The 15,297-nt window shown below is 36.0% G+C and overlaps 1 protein-coding gene across 3 annotated transcripts; it reads right to left on the bottom strand.

Annotated features, from left to right (window-relative positions):
* Positions 1-1,831: 1,831 nt before the first annotated feature.
* Positions 1,832-13,567, bottom strand: LOC121857812 (V-type proton ATPase subunit B). 3 transcript variants are annotated; one of them, XM_042354054.1, is made up of 9 exons: positions 13,462-13,477; positions 13,350-13,351; positions 10,404-10,630; positions 8,535-8,706; positions 7,163-7,253; positions 5,117-5,303; positions 4,696-4,884; positions 3,794-3,944; positions 1,832-3,352 (listed from the first exon to the last, which is right to left on the bottom strand). In XM_042354054.1, exons 3-9 carry the CDS (start codon positions 10,626-10,628, stop codon positions 2,898-2,900), a joined length of 1,470 nt encoding a protein of 489 aa, XP_042209988.1. In that variant the 5' UTR covers positions 10,629-10,630; positions 13,350-13,351; positions 13,462-13,477; the 3' UTR covers positions 1,832-2,897. The 3 variants fall into 3 exon arrangements, with proteins under 3 accessions (XP_042209988.1, XP_042209986.1, XP_042209985.1); XM_042354052.1 differs by lacking the exon at positions 13,350-13,351 and having other exon boundaries at positions 13,462-13,567; XM_042354051.1 differs by lacking the exon at positions 13,350-13,351 and having other exon boundaries at positions 13,458-13,530.
* Between the last annotated feature and the right edge of the window lie 1,730 nt (positions 13,568-15,297).

Below are 15,297 nucleotides of genomic sequence, written 5' to 3'. Positions count from 1 at the left end.
TTCAGATACATTCAGGAGTCGGTGCATGCCCAGTACTTGCCAACAGTGCGTAACAGAGACGTGACCGATCGCCCAAGCGGCTAACGAGCCAATCAGTGGTGAAGAGGATAAAAAAAAAAGTAAAAATACACACGTCTCATAACAATACCGTATCTGCAGAAGGCACTAAATGTGTAGCACTTTCTATTATGCAGGAATATACAGGGTGTCTCAGAAAAAAGTATACAGTGTGCTATATATGCTTGTGGAGATCGCGTGAATGCTTGTATTACCACAGCAAGACTTGTAACATGACTTACCTTTTGGCTGCTGGTGAAAGAAACTGTTTATGTTCTGTTGGTTTGGAATCCTCCTCTTCATAATTTCCTTGCTCTGTTGTTGACAAAATGGGGGATGCTCCAGTGCTACACCCAAACACACCTCAGCAAGTGATGTTACCACAAAGCAGGTTTTCAAGTGACTGAGGCAAATGTGGGGGAAAATATCGCAACCAGCGGACCTGACCCTCCCACCCACAAACAATCACAGGACACTGAGCAGCATTTGAGCCTCACCGCCCACACCTGTCGTAACCCGTGACCCTTACTCCTCGTGACTTGTGTCCCACCGCAAATTTATGAATGCACCAGACAAACCCCTCATAACCCATTCCCGCAATATCCAATATTTATTGACCTTAATTACATATGCCACTGTTCACCATTAAGTATTAAGTACTGGAACAGAGCTTAATGCCCCTCCCCCTGGCTACGCTACTGGATTGGTCCTAAAAACATGGCGTTGGTGAACTTGCGAACGACTGTTCCTGGTCGTCATAATCGCGTTAACAGTAGTTTACAGCAGGTGGAAGGAGAGGCAGCCAGAGGTGAATCACAAGGTATTGGAAGCATAATGTGTTGTCTAAGGGTAAACCCTGCTGCCATATGGCATCACGAAAATTGTGACCAAGTCCCAGATCTGACTTTCTGCCTCATTTACACACAATTGCTGGGTCTCAATCGTTTCTCTTACTTTAACACAACATACATATATTGTTTCTTACTATTGATTTTTGTTTTAATTTTTGCATTTTATATGGTTCATCATCATTATTATTATTAGTGTATTATTATAACTATTTTATTTTTAATATTGTATTTTTATTAATTATATTTAATTTGAATTATTATTACATTTTCGCCCCCACGGTCCTGATGTGGATTAGTCACCTGTGCCCGGGTGGGCTAATCCCCACAAAAAAAGCACATCATAAATGTGAGAGTAGTGAAAGTGCTTTCAAATAATTGTTTAAATTGCAGTTAATGACCCTAGGAGTAACCCCCCTTTTTCAGAGTATATTTTTGGGGTAGTTCTACCCTTTCCAGATATGCAACAAAGTTAATGAAAATTAATATGAAAAAAAAGTTATAAGCCCCTTTGACTTTACATTTTGTCGTAGGAGTCAACCACCTAACTATGAACTTACCTTCTGTCTTTTAAGAAGAAATTGAATCTGAAGTTCTATATGGTTTCCTTCGATTTTCCCACAATTACAACTTTGTCCGGTGTTTGGAAATCTACTGTCACGCCACCCACCTAGCACACGTTGAAGAGTTAAAATATGTAGACACAGACAGCCGACTCATTGCCATCACTCGGACAAGCATTATCTAATAGGGATTGCCTTGCTCATTCTAGAGATGGCGCTGGTGTGTCAGCTGTCTGTTTACATAAACTTCACAGATATCCTAAGAGTGCAGACAGTACAGTATACTGTTCCTGGCCAGCCTGCACAAAGGCTCAGGAGTTAAAGAGATTCCTGATATAAGACAGAGGAAATAATTCTTGAGAATAGCTATGATACATTTTATTGGAGACAATAGTCAATATTTCCACAACTTTACAACAATGCTGTAATTCTGACAAAAGACATACATGTCTCCAAATGTACTCCACATACATTATTATACACAAGGCCAACACACAGTAGTACAATGAATTAAAAGTATTATCTCTTAAATAACTGGGAGCAGCTGTGGCAAGTCCTTGGAATGTATATTAACACGTTTTTTACCAAAGATTCACTCTAGCCTGAAAAACCATTTATATTTATTATGCTCACAACATAACTGCTCTACTATTACATATATATACAACAACCGCACCATATTTCTAATGAGTTGTGCTAAGTAACAACAGCATATCAAGAAAATGTTTACAACCTACAGGAATATACTTACAAAAAACCTCCAACTCATAACATGGTGAAAGTTTGTCCTGTTAGCTGCATTGGTACCATAATCTTTAATATGCACATTAAGAAATTTTCATTTTTATCCCCAATGACCACCCTTGCAAGACAGCATTTAAATCAAATATATTTCCACTAATTGTTCTCGTTTTATAATTAGATCAAGCAGTGCTGCTGCCAATATGTTATGGAACCAAGGCAGAATGCTGCCACTCAGGTTATGATGAACAGTTGAAGGTCTGTACCCAAATTACTATAAGTCACCTGCGTCCATGAATTATGACAAGGTAAGTACTGTAAAAACACTTACATATGGAACTAAATTTATTAAATAACAAATCAATCATAAGGCCAAAAAAATTTAATTTTATTAATTAACTACAATAGTTCCTATTTGGGCAATATAAGATTAAAACTACCCCCTATAACAATGGAAACTTACATCACCTTTAAAAAATATGTCTAAAACCGTTTTTAATTTCTTAAAATTTATTTCCATCATGATTAGACTCGTATAATGTCTTCAAAGTTTGCTTTAAGCCCCAAAATAAAGTTCTTTCATGTATTTGCACAGCGGTAAACAAAAATATACTTTTGACAAATGTACAACCATTAATTTTAAAAGTATAATCAAAACCACAAATACTGAACTGCATCTTTTTGCATCTTACTGTGGTCGGTCACGGGGGTAGAATTCTGCAAGTGTAGAAGCTGGGATACGTTTGAGCATTTCTTTGGGGAAGATACGAAGCAACTGCCACCCAATATCCAGCGACTCAAAGACAGTACGTTTCATATACGATCCTTGTGAGATGAATGTCTTTTCAAACTTCCCCAAGAACTCGAGGTAAAGTAAATCATCAGAGGTCAAAGCCTCTTCGCCCACTACAGCTTTCATGGCCTGGAGATCTTTGCCAATGGCATAACAAGCATACAGCTGATTGGAAACATCAGAGTGGTCCTTGCGAGTCATTCCTTCTCCAATAGCAGACTTCATAAGTCGAGAAAGTGATGGTAGTACATTGATGGGAGGATAGATCTGACGATTGTGTAACTGACGTTCAACATAAATCTGGCCCTCTGTGATATAACCCGTCAGATCAGGAATAGGATGGGTAATATCTGAAAAAACAAGCAGCATTATTAAACTACATTAACTCAAAAATTAAATACACAATAAATCGGGAACCATGCAAATACAGTACAGTATTTCAAATGATATCAGGACTATCTTAGGCCTGTGATCATGTAATGTTAAAAGCATGCTGAAACAAAATATCTACTGTAAAAAGTACTTTATGCATAAGGCAAGCATATAAATTTTCTGTCTGTGCATGAGTGACCATAACATTTATGAAGTTTAGTTTAATTTTGTCTAAAGTCCCATAAAAAGGGCCTAGTTTATATCAGCTTATAATAAATTTCATCTTGGAAGGTGTGAGAATGAATGAATAAATCGGTGACAGTGGTATATAGAGATGCTGGTGCAGCTAAAAACTCAAAACTAATAAACTTTGTAATAGACAAACCACATGGTTTGCCTTGCATGTGACAGTTTCTTACCATCATTAGGCATCGTGAGAATAGGGATCTGTGTAATAGAACCCTGACGGCCCTCAACTCGACCAGCACGTTCATAAATAGTAGCCAAATCTGTGTACATGTAACCAGGGAAACCACGACGGCCAGGTACCTCTTCTCTGGCAGCAGATACCTGAAATCAAATGCAGTGTAAGGTTTATGTATATACAGAAGGTTAATGGAATGTTCTGTAAAGTAAAATGTGAGTGATAAAAGAAAAGTTTATACAGTAGCAGGTATTACTGGTTGTATAGGGATTTTTTTTTAAGTTTATGAATGATTAAAATACGGTCAAGATATATTGATTGATATTATACCTACCACAAGATATTTATTCATCCAGTCAAAAGTTTGCAGACAACATTTAGGTACTCAGAGAAATTAAGAACCTAAGAGACTGTGAATCACTATAAGAAGACCTTTACCAGCTTCAGGATGTAAACACACACCTACAATAAAATGCTATGTAGGCCTACCTATTTACAAAAAAAGAAATATTAAATATTTTTTTTACTCAAGAATGCACTCAAGTTTTATTTTGTTTATTGAGAAACAAAAAAAACATTCAACAAAATTTGTTTTAGTGTGTGGGAGCAAAACCTGAGTAGTAGTCTAATGGTAGGCCTAGGGTAACATGGGTGATACAAGACCCATAAAACTAGATTGTTCTTTTGAGGGTCTATACCTGAAATACTTATTTCTGCCATATTACCAACACTTTGTTAGTTTAACATTTACATTATTAACCTACACTGTACTACAGTATACAGTAACTGCCTGAATACAAATTATAAGAAAACCTTTAGTTAATTTTGAAGTCTCTTCCAAGATTATAAAAATATATTGTGAAGTCACTTTAAATTTAAAAATAAACAAATACCTACCTCACGTAAGGCCTCAGCGTATGAAGACATGTCGGTGAGAATAATGAGAACATGTTTCTCACACTGGTACGCCAAGTACTCGGCCGTAGTCAAGGCTAAACGTGGGGTGATGATACGTTCAATGGTTGGATCGTTGGCAAGGTTCAAGAAGAGACACACATTCTCCATAGAGCCATTTTCTTCAAAGTCCTAGAATATAATTGGACGGTATCCCAAATTAGAAATTTGTTATTGCCATAGAGAACGTTCTTACTTTATAAGACAGAGTAATAACAGGCTTAATTATTACCAGTTTCATAATTAATTCATAGATTTACAAAATAGAAATGACTAGTAAAACCATATTATTATAGTATGAATCTTCCATATTTACTCTACAGAAATAGTACAGTAACTCCCTATCTGTTAGAATCATTCCAACCTGCTTGAAGAAACGGGCAGTTTCCATGTTGACACCCATAGCAGCAAAAACAATGGCAAAGTTGTCTTTATGGTCATCAAGTACACCCTTTGCGGGTACCTTGACCAGACCAGCTTGACGACAAATCTGAGCAGCAATTTCGTTATGAGGTAGACCAGCAGCAGAGAAGATGGGGATCTTCTGCCCTCTGTTGAAAGAAGTTCAGCTTAAGTATAGATTACTCGTTCAGCAGGTAACATTCATAAACATCAACTTAACTATCAATAATGATATGGATGAGTTCCATTCCTGGAGGTAATCCATAAGCCGACATATACATAAACCGGAAGTGACCTCAAGAGTCCGAAAAAAGCGAATTCTGGTGTATCAAAGTCCAGTATATTGAGGTCTTACTGTATTGTAACTTTCTGTCCTTTGCTCTGTATTAGAGAAAACAGTTTGCTAGGGTAGACAGTAATGTCCAAAGAGATAAAAGCTAATGTTTATTTCCATACGCAGACTTGAATTATACGTAGAGAAAAATATTTTTGTTAAATTAATTTGCATTACAAAAACTTACTCCATATAAATATCGATAACATCTGAAACATTTATTATTTCTAACCCAAAATATTATGACAATACAGTGACCCCTCGTTTAACGAACGCCTCGGTTAACGTAATTTCGATTAACGAACTGCCTTCCATAAAGATCTTCAATTCGGTTAACGAAAAAAAATTCGGTTCACGAAGTTCTTACGAACCGACCTCAACATGTTTTCGCTTGCGCTGACCGGGCAACCAGCTTTAGTATCAGTCCGCCAATACAGTAATCAGTTCTAGGGCTTAAATTCCTTACTATTTTAGTAAATATCAAGAAATTTATACTATTCAATAATTTTAAAAGTTTAATATTCAATTTTTTAGTCATTTTAACAATTATTGAACATAATTGAAGGTAAAGTGACTAGTTTAATGTGCGGCATCCAGCCTCTTAACACAGCAAACAGGCGTTAGTCTCTCTGTTTTCACTGGAGGGAACATCTTGCTTGAGACTCTCTTCAACTAAACGCTTTTTTTCTGTGTTTCCAAGCAAATTATTGGTCATTTTGAAATTTATTTTACATATTGACAATATATAATGCAGTGCAGTGTTGATTTAAAGAAAATAATCTTGAATTACACCAAGAGAACTAAAATTTTATGGGTGAAATGGTGCCATGGGGTGACTTCTCTTCCACCCCAATGCCTTCTCTTCTCCCTTTTCCTCCACCACCATTCTAATTCCCATCATCATCATTATCCAGGAGCCTTCTACATACACACCTCAAAGTAAGTGAACTTTTCTACCATTTTTGTTGAATTTAGGAAATTTTCGGTGAGCTGGAACCAATTACCCAAAAACCCATTGAAACAATGGTTTCGGTTAACAAACTTTTCGGTTAACGAAAGACCTTCTGGAATGGATTGAGTTCGTTAAACGAGGGGTCACTGTAGTGATACCATATGCTAATTTTTTTTTTTTACATTTTAAATTCAGTAACCTTTGCAGATACAGGGGAATAAGTATATTTACCTGCAATTACGAAATTAAAAATAATATAGATCTTATGATAATTACTGCTATAACTTTTTTATTCACTTTCTGTATAGAAATAAAAAAATTAAGAAAATTACATATATATCCGGTATATACAGAACTGTATCTACCAGCTACCCAAAATTAAGATAAAAAAAAATAACCACAGCATAATATATGGTACACTTGGAAATATTCCTCGCCCAGCCCAGGAATTACTTGCCACTCATTTTAAATAGGAATCGTGGGGAGCGTATCTGTAAAGTCTGAAATCCGTTACCCGAGTTTATCCATAACTCGGAGTTTCTGTACATAATGGTGTAATAGACGCACCAAGCTTCAGATGACAGAAGAAAATAAAATATACTAAATAAAAATATTCAATTACCTGTAAATAAAAATCACATATTCCAAGGCTTTAAGAACAAAATACGTCTAAATTTTTTGGACAGTAGAATGACTATGGAATTAGAATCTATACAACATACCTAGCAATGGAGTTCATGACATCAATTGAAGAGATACCCGTCTGAATCATCTCCTCTGGGTAGGTACGGGACCAGGGGTTGATGGGCTGACCTGGTTAAGAGAGACTCGAGATTTAATTCCACACAGGAAACTCCAGAATGATGACATTTGATTTATATTTGTTGAAGCAGCTATTAATTGTATTCTGAATACTATTGATTTATAGTGTTTATCACAGCTAGGAGTGTCATGTACTGGAGACAACATTCACTGCATTATCATAAACCTTTCCTCTTTTACACTTTGAACTATCTTAATCTATCCATTCACATCAACCTGTTTTGACACTTCCTACATAATTAATTTCACTATGCAGTCTAACAAAGATAAGAGACTACGTATAGGTTATCAATATATTCTAAGATGGTTACTCAGGCAGACTCAAGATTATAAACCATGTACAGTATTAATAGACAGGCAAACTCATTTGCTGTAGTACAATCTGTTCTGGCACTTGGCTTCTTATCTCACTCCTCCAGTACTACCTGTACAGTAGTGATATTTTATCCATTCTTGGACCCAAGTCACATAATACCCCAGTTTAAATTACAGTACACACAAATCTATTCCTCACAGCTTATGAAAAACATTTGTTCAGAGCTTTATCAGTCATTTTATGAAAACTTACATATCCATCACTACAGATGACATAAATATGTACTAAACCTGTTATTGAAATGTAAAAATCTAGAAGTACACCAAAGGATTTTACTAAAAAAATTATAAGGAGCAGTGCCCAGTCTATATGAGCCATCATATGAACAAACAGGAATCTTAGAGCTGTATCAATTTAGGGAGCAAAATGGATAGCATTCAATCAATGAAATTCAAGTTTATGTGGTTTACTAAATGTTAACTAAGGTATATATGCATTTAGTGTTTTATTGGGTTTATTAACTTATTCCACATCATCTAATTGGTAACAGAATAGGAATAACAGAAACATTAATCACCATTACTTGCAAGAGAGGAACATGGACATGGTCAGGAAAAAACATGGATAAACAGAGAATATGAAGGTAAATTTTCATTGACAACAAAGTGATTCTCCAAGAGTAGTTTTTCCTGAAGTAACAAGAGCAAACTGTAATATTGACTACCCTATAAGATGTAAGTGTAAAAAAAATTACATTTCTATTCACTGTTTCATTACTCACCATTCATGATAGGCAACTCAAATATTAACAAATACACTTACCTGCACATCTCTTCCCCTTTGTCCTGCAATTTGTTCTTCTATTTCCTCAACAAATAATATATCTCAGAAAATTTAAGCATTCTATATGACACTATCATATCCAAAAGGCAGTAAACAATACAGGCCTGACTCACCCTGAATATCAAGATAGTCCTCTGCTAGCACCGTGGGACCCTGATCTATAGGCTTGCCAGAACCATTGAAAATACGACCTAACATATCTTCTGACACTGGAGTCCTCAAGATGTCACCAGTGAATTCACACACAGTGTGCTTGGCATCCACACCAGAGGTTCCTTCAAATACCTAAGAAAAGGACATCATAAAACACCACATATGACCCATAATACTTCCCTGATACTAAAAAAAAGGGGAAAAATTATTAGGAAAATTATCAAAGTTTTTAAAGGTAATTAGGGTTTTTAAATAAAATCAAAGATGTTTTAGATACTGTATACAGTAAGACTTTACATTACCAGACTCAGAAATACTAAAACAGTTTTAATACCTTTTAAAAACCTACATTTACTTTCCCAGTTTGTCTGTAAATACTGGATGAAATTCATGCAGGTTATGTCTGGTTCAGCAGCCCTCTCGAAATGTGAAATCAAACTAAAATAACATGTGACATCTTAATTAACCTTTGTATTCATGATCTGTGAACACTTTTCTTACTTGTACAATAAATACAATTTCAACTTTATATCAAAGATTTATGTTTCCTTCAGTGAGTGATAATAGTATTTACCATAAATCTGAACTCCAGTTCATATTTCAGATTAATAAAATCTTCAGTCCTAGATTACCTCAGTGAAAAGATCCAATTTTAATATGAAACTTCAAGATGCATAAAAGAGTAACAAACACATCCTCAAATTATGCAGTCACCCAAAGAAATTATACAGTATCACAATTTCAAAAACTCTATCATAAAGTGGTATCTGGCAACTAACAGACATGCTTTATTTTCAGTTTTATATTTTCAATGTGTAACACAATTTTGCAAAATACAGCACCAAAGTAACAAATCATTAATGCATGCTGAAACAATTTTTCATTAGAATATTGTAAGAAGAAATCATGTATCTACTGCAGTTAAAATTTTAGTACTGTATACCTGTAGTCTACTATATTTTCAAATGAAATACAGTACAGAGTACATACATCGCTTCATTATCTATAAAAAGAGCTCAAGGGAATTGACCAGCAGTACAAAGATGACCCATATGCCTGTAGAGAACTGGGTTAAGTACAATACAGCTGAATGAAATACAGTATGTAATATTTATTACAAGTACTGTACAATAGAGTACTACAGTACAGTATTGCTGTTTACCCTGTACACTGTATTACTAACATCATTATTACTGTAACAGTATTTTTATTAGAAGTACTATACTGTACATTTTTCTATGGTTAATTCTACCAATTCGACAACTATGTCAACATCTACAGTAATAACACAACAGTCACAATTGTTGGCAGTGCAATAACAATTTATCTTATAAATTGCAGACTATTTTATGATCCATATTACCAGAATTATTCTGATAAATTGAAGTCTTACTGTACTAGGGTTAAATAATTGGTTTTAAGATTCAGTTGCAGTAGGTTCAGGGATACATAATAACAAGACTGAAATTTTATTTCCTTCATGCAATTATATACTGTATACAGTACTGTACTCATCTTCTAAATCCCAAAGTGTTGTTTCAGCTTACACTTTACATAACTGAATCTTTAATTTATTCAAAGCATACCTAAATGACATGAAGAGATATAAGATTTTGTTTCCCTGTGATCGAAGAACTAATATTCCATTATGTTTTATAGCTATGTTTATGAAAATTCTTCAAGATAAGAGAGTAAACATGTAAAAAGTTCAAAGTTTTATTGTTATAGTGAAAAGGCAACATCATTGTATATACTTCAGTGTTTATGTAGAAAAGAGTACTTAGACAACATCTCTTCAGGAAGTTTAATCAACAACCATAAGCACACACCTGAACAACAGCCTTAGAGCCGCTCACTTCCAACACTTGTCCCTTTCGTTCAGTGCCATCAGCGAGGTGCAGATTGACAATCTCGGCAAACTTTGGAAACTTGACATCGTCCAAGATAACAAGGGGACCATTGACACCCGTAACAGTCTTATAACAAAGACGTGGTTGGGCAATATAGTCCCGTTGCACAGCAGCCACCTGCTCCAAGTGACCAAGACTCGTCATTTCTGTAATTATAATAAATATTTACATACCACTTTATGGAGATACAGGGTACAGGTATCCCTTGTTAAACAAATAAGTTAGGTTCCTTAAAAAAACAATTGTTAAGTGAATATTCATATAGTATATCAAATAATATAAGATATGGGAAAAACATGGTTTGGTTCCCCAATGACAAGAAAACCAAAATATTGTACTTTACCAAAACAAAAAATGAAATTGGATCATAAATTACAAAATGCCTACATAACTGCTGTAAATTAGTACTGAACTTCTGTAGTTATTCTTAATAGGGAATAGCCCACCCAGTCAGAGGTCTTTGACCCTGGCTGGGGAGGTGAAAAAATAAAAACTATAAAATTAGAGGAGAAACCAATATGCTAATATACACCAGAAACGTCCCCCAAAAAGTAGGAAGCAATTGGAGAGGATTGAAACACAGAAGGCAGAGCATTCCACAGGTTGACTGTGTGAGGAAAGAAGGATGTACTATAACAGGTTATTCTAGTGTGACCGACATACACACAAACGGTGGGCACCGCGGGCAAGATGAGTGTTACGAATGCCAAATGCACCGAACAACGCCCGTTACAGTACTTATGAGAGAGTGAAGCAACATTGCAGCAAAGAGAAAGGGAACATATTATTGACTTAAGGAGAAAAGTTAATAAGACGAAATGCCTTTGATTCCACTTTACCTAACAGTTGGACAGAAGAAGAACCACCCCACAGTACCTAACTACAATACTATAATCTAGTACCTAACATGCTAAAAAAATTTAATAAATATAATTTGGTACATTCCCTTAAAGGACCATATTTGCATCAGATAAAATAGCATTTCAATAGTGAGGAAGAGGTGTAAGAAAATATTCATATAAGCAAATACAGCACTGTACAGTATATATGTATTCCTCATGCATTTTATTCCAATTTTACAAGAAAGCTTTATTGTTCTATGGTATGGGCACACCACAATCATCAAGTATGGTACACGTATTCCCAAAAGAAACACTTAAAGGTCTAATCCCTGTAACGAACATGGCAAGTGAAGCTCTGTTTCAGTGCAACGACCAAGCATACTCCCTCGCCCACAAACATGTAAAATTACACCATGTCACTACAAAAAAGTTGCTTTCAATGGTACCAGATAATATATCAAGGTCATGTTTTTTCTGTTTAATATAGTCAGGGCACTTTTAGGAAGTTAAGTAAGGTTAGGTTAGGTCAGGATATATTAAATTCTGTGCATTGTCATATTTTTAGGTTAATATTGACGACTGACCCACGGATGAGATTTTTGTTTTACGGTTAATTTTCTTTCTTTATTTTCATCAGTAAGTATTGATATGATAATCATTTGTTGTGTAAATGCTTCATTTTTGTAGATATTTAGGCGCCTAGGCACACACTACACTGTCTTCTCGGTGGTAATGTGGCCTCGCTCTTTGCCACACTCACCTCTCATTCCTGCTCCAGTTTCATTTTGAGCATGAGATGTGAAGGTTGTTGCCGGTCTTGTGCTACAGTTCTAAGGGAGCCACGAATTACCCAAAAGTACCCAAAAGTATAGCAAATAAGGGTAAAATGTCTATCTATATCTGTTATACATACACAAAACATGTTTAATAATATTTTTAGTGTAATTTTGTAAAAATAATTTGTAAGATGAAATAATAAACAGCGAAAAACTTTCAGTATTGGCAAAACTTAATTCCAAAGAGTTCGTGAACATGTGAGATAACTCGGATCCATCATGATGCACTTCGTTGTACCGCAGTTCTAATGCTTATAAAGGAACTTGGCTTGAAAATGTTAAGATTAAACCCGATATCGTACTTTTATTTATAAACATCTTTCTAAGAAAGTACTTTTCACAGCAATACTGTGAAATTGAACTGGGTTTGTGAGCAAAGGCTGTTGCATATAACGTACCTGTATTTCAAAACACTCCGCCACCTGGGCCTGGCTCAACTCTGATGCGGCCGGCTGGTCTCACGTCCACAAAAAACTTAAAATTACACCTTGTCATAGTAAGTTCTTTCAGTTTAATATACAGGGGGTTCCAGGGGAAAGAGCCCCCTGATAAAGAAGTTTGGTAAGGTTAGGTAGGTTTGTTTGGTTAGGTTGGTGAGGTCTCTTTTTTATAGACACTAAAGTTAGGTTAGTTTTAATTTAGAAATAACCACTTTTAACATTTGCACAAACTAAAAGTGTCCACTATAAAAAAAAAAGTGAAATTGCTGCGTTTTTAAAATAGTTTTCTATGAAAAGTCGGCAGCGGGTCAGTCGTCAATAATACCCCATTTTTATTGATTACTATCATCTAAAGAACTTCTGTGGAAAAATAACGTAACCGAACAACTACTCCTGGTGTTAGCCGTCTGCTCCAACTTCACTTTTATCTCCCTATATACACACCAAGAGTTCTGTAGTTGATCTTTTTCGAATCTTTACCAGCTTTGACCTCCACTGTTCAGCTTCCTAACCTGACCCCTAAACACTCACTTTGATGACAAACAAAATTAAGTAAGTTTATAGTTTTTCATACTTTACTTGAAATGAATAGGAGCATGATATTTGTGATCTTAATACCATACATATATTATATTTGTATAACTTCTCCAGTTATGTTAACATTAGTTTCACTCCCTAACACTACACAGAATGAGCCGGGCCTCTGTAAATGTTACCACCACTCAGCAGTACAGTTCATCACTACACTTCTCTACCTGTTTTTACCAACACATATCACTCCACTCACCTGGGAATAAACACTAATCCTATACCAGACAAGTTTAAAATATAACTAGTACAATTTCTGAGCAGCACCTACTTTTGACAGCTCCCGTTCACAATACAGTACTACAAGCGTCTGCGCCTCTGTCATATGATGTCAGCTGATCAATGGTCACAGGTTCCGTCAGGGGATCGAACAAGAGTCTGCTCCACTACTTCGATCCTAACATGGCGCGCGTCACATTACTGCCCCGCCAGATTTAAACTTTGTCATTTTGGTATTCTACGTTATTGATTAAGAATATAGTATAATTACTTTGATACACATCTAGTTCTCACTCTTAGAATTTATATGGTTTGAAATTCCGCTCTAATGAGTAAATCATATCAAGAGATAGCAACTTATAAATACATATTAGTGAATAAAACATGTTACAACCAAAAGAATAGAAACTAATGGAGCAATAAATAACCTCAATAGCAAGTAGTTAACAAGGCCGAAAAACTTACGTGATTCTACGGCCAGTTAGATAAGTCTCATAATTCGGCTTATAAGTCTAGACCAGTGGTTCTTAACCTTATTTAAGTCACGGACCCCTTTGGGAATCTGGTGAAAGCTAAGGACCCCCTCCCTAGAAAAATGCACATAAGCACATAAACACAACTTTGCATGCAATGAATATATTTTATTTTATTGAAAATTCATTGCCTCATACAGTGTATGACATACACAAAGTATAAATAAAGTAAACAATCTTAACAAAGAATTATGTTTCACACTTTTATGCAAAAATTAATGGCCACTCCATACAAAAATGAAATAGGTACAATCACCTTGTGCAGATCATAAACAAAAACTTTAATTCTGCTCAAAAGTTCATTTCAATGTGAAGGTTGTTGTTGTTTGGATTGAATATAAATGTTAAATTTTTATCTGACCTTCACGGACCCCTTGAAGCCCATCCATGGACCCCGGGGTCCATGGACCCCAGGTTAAGAACCCCTGGTATAGACTGTCGAACAAAGCTAATGTTCAGATGGAATTAATCACGCAATTGTGTAATAGCTTTCATTTGAACTAGACTTAAGACACCAGAGTTATCATATTTTTGTGGCTTAATGTCGCTATTGTACAGATCTTCTGTTATATATTAACAAACCAGGATGCTATTACAATAAAGTACCCTCAACCATGCCGAGGAGGTATAAATCGTTTAAAATGTTACGGGTACATTCTGCCCAATATCAGAATTGCTGTAGCGTGATCTGCTGGTATCTGGTCGATAAGAAAAGAGGTAAATGAACCTTATCATTAACAGTATCATGAATATTGATAAGAAAGAAAAAACAAATCCCCATCTACATATAATCTCTCTTTTATCCTCTTCATCACTCATTGGCTCGTTAGCCGCTTGGGCGATCGGTTACGTCTCTGTCACTCTGTTGGCAAGTACTGGGCATGCACCGGCTCCTGAATGTACCTGAACCTACTCCAGTGTTGGTCAAGTCTTGTCTAGAAAGAACTCACACTCGGTGCCGTCACAACACTTTCTGGTAGATTGTTCCAAGAGTTCACAACTCTTACTCGAAAGTTTGCCCTCACAGTTTTCTGGACTTGCGGCTTCTTCAATCTTGAGCTGTGACTGCATTATAGCTCAAATGAAGGACACTCGACTGAGTAGTGCCCCTTGAGATTCTTATACACCTCAATTAGGTCACCCCATGCCCTTCTGTAGTATAAGCTATGCAAGTTCAGGCGCTCCAATCTCTGAGGGTAGCTGAGGTGCCGAAGTGCAGCCACCAGTCTGGTGGCCCTCCTTTGAACATTTTCAACCAACTGACAGTCCCTAGCACATCTCGGGGACCAGACGGGGTGACAGTACTCCAGATGGGGAAGCACTTCACTCTTGAAGATCGTTACGAGGGACGGACC

This window comes from Homarus americanus, unplaced genomic scaffold, assembly GCF_018991925.1.
Source record: "Homarus americanus isolate GMGI-L3 unplaced genomic scaffold, GMGI_Hamer_2.0 scaffold13846, whole genome shotgun sequence".
NCBI classification, from domain to species: Eukaryota; Metazoa; Arthropoda; class Malacostraca; order Decapoda; family Nephropidae; genus Homarus; species Homarus americanus.
The sequence above is the reverse complement of the archived record's forward strand: the minus strand, read 5'-3'. Positions and strand labels throughout refer to the sequence as shown.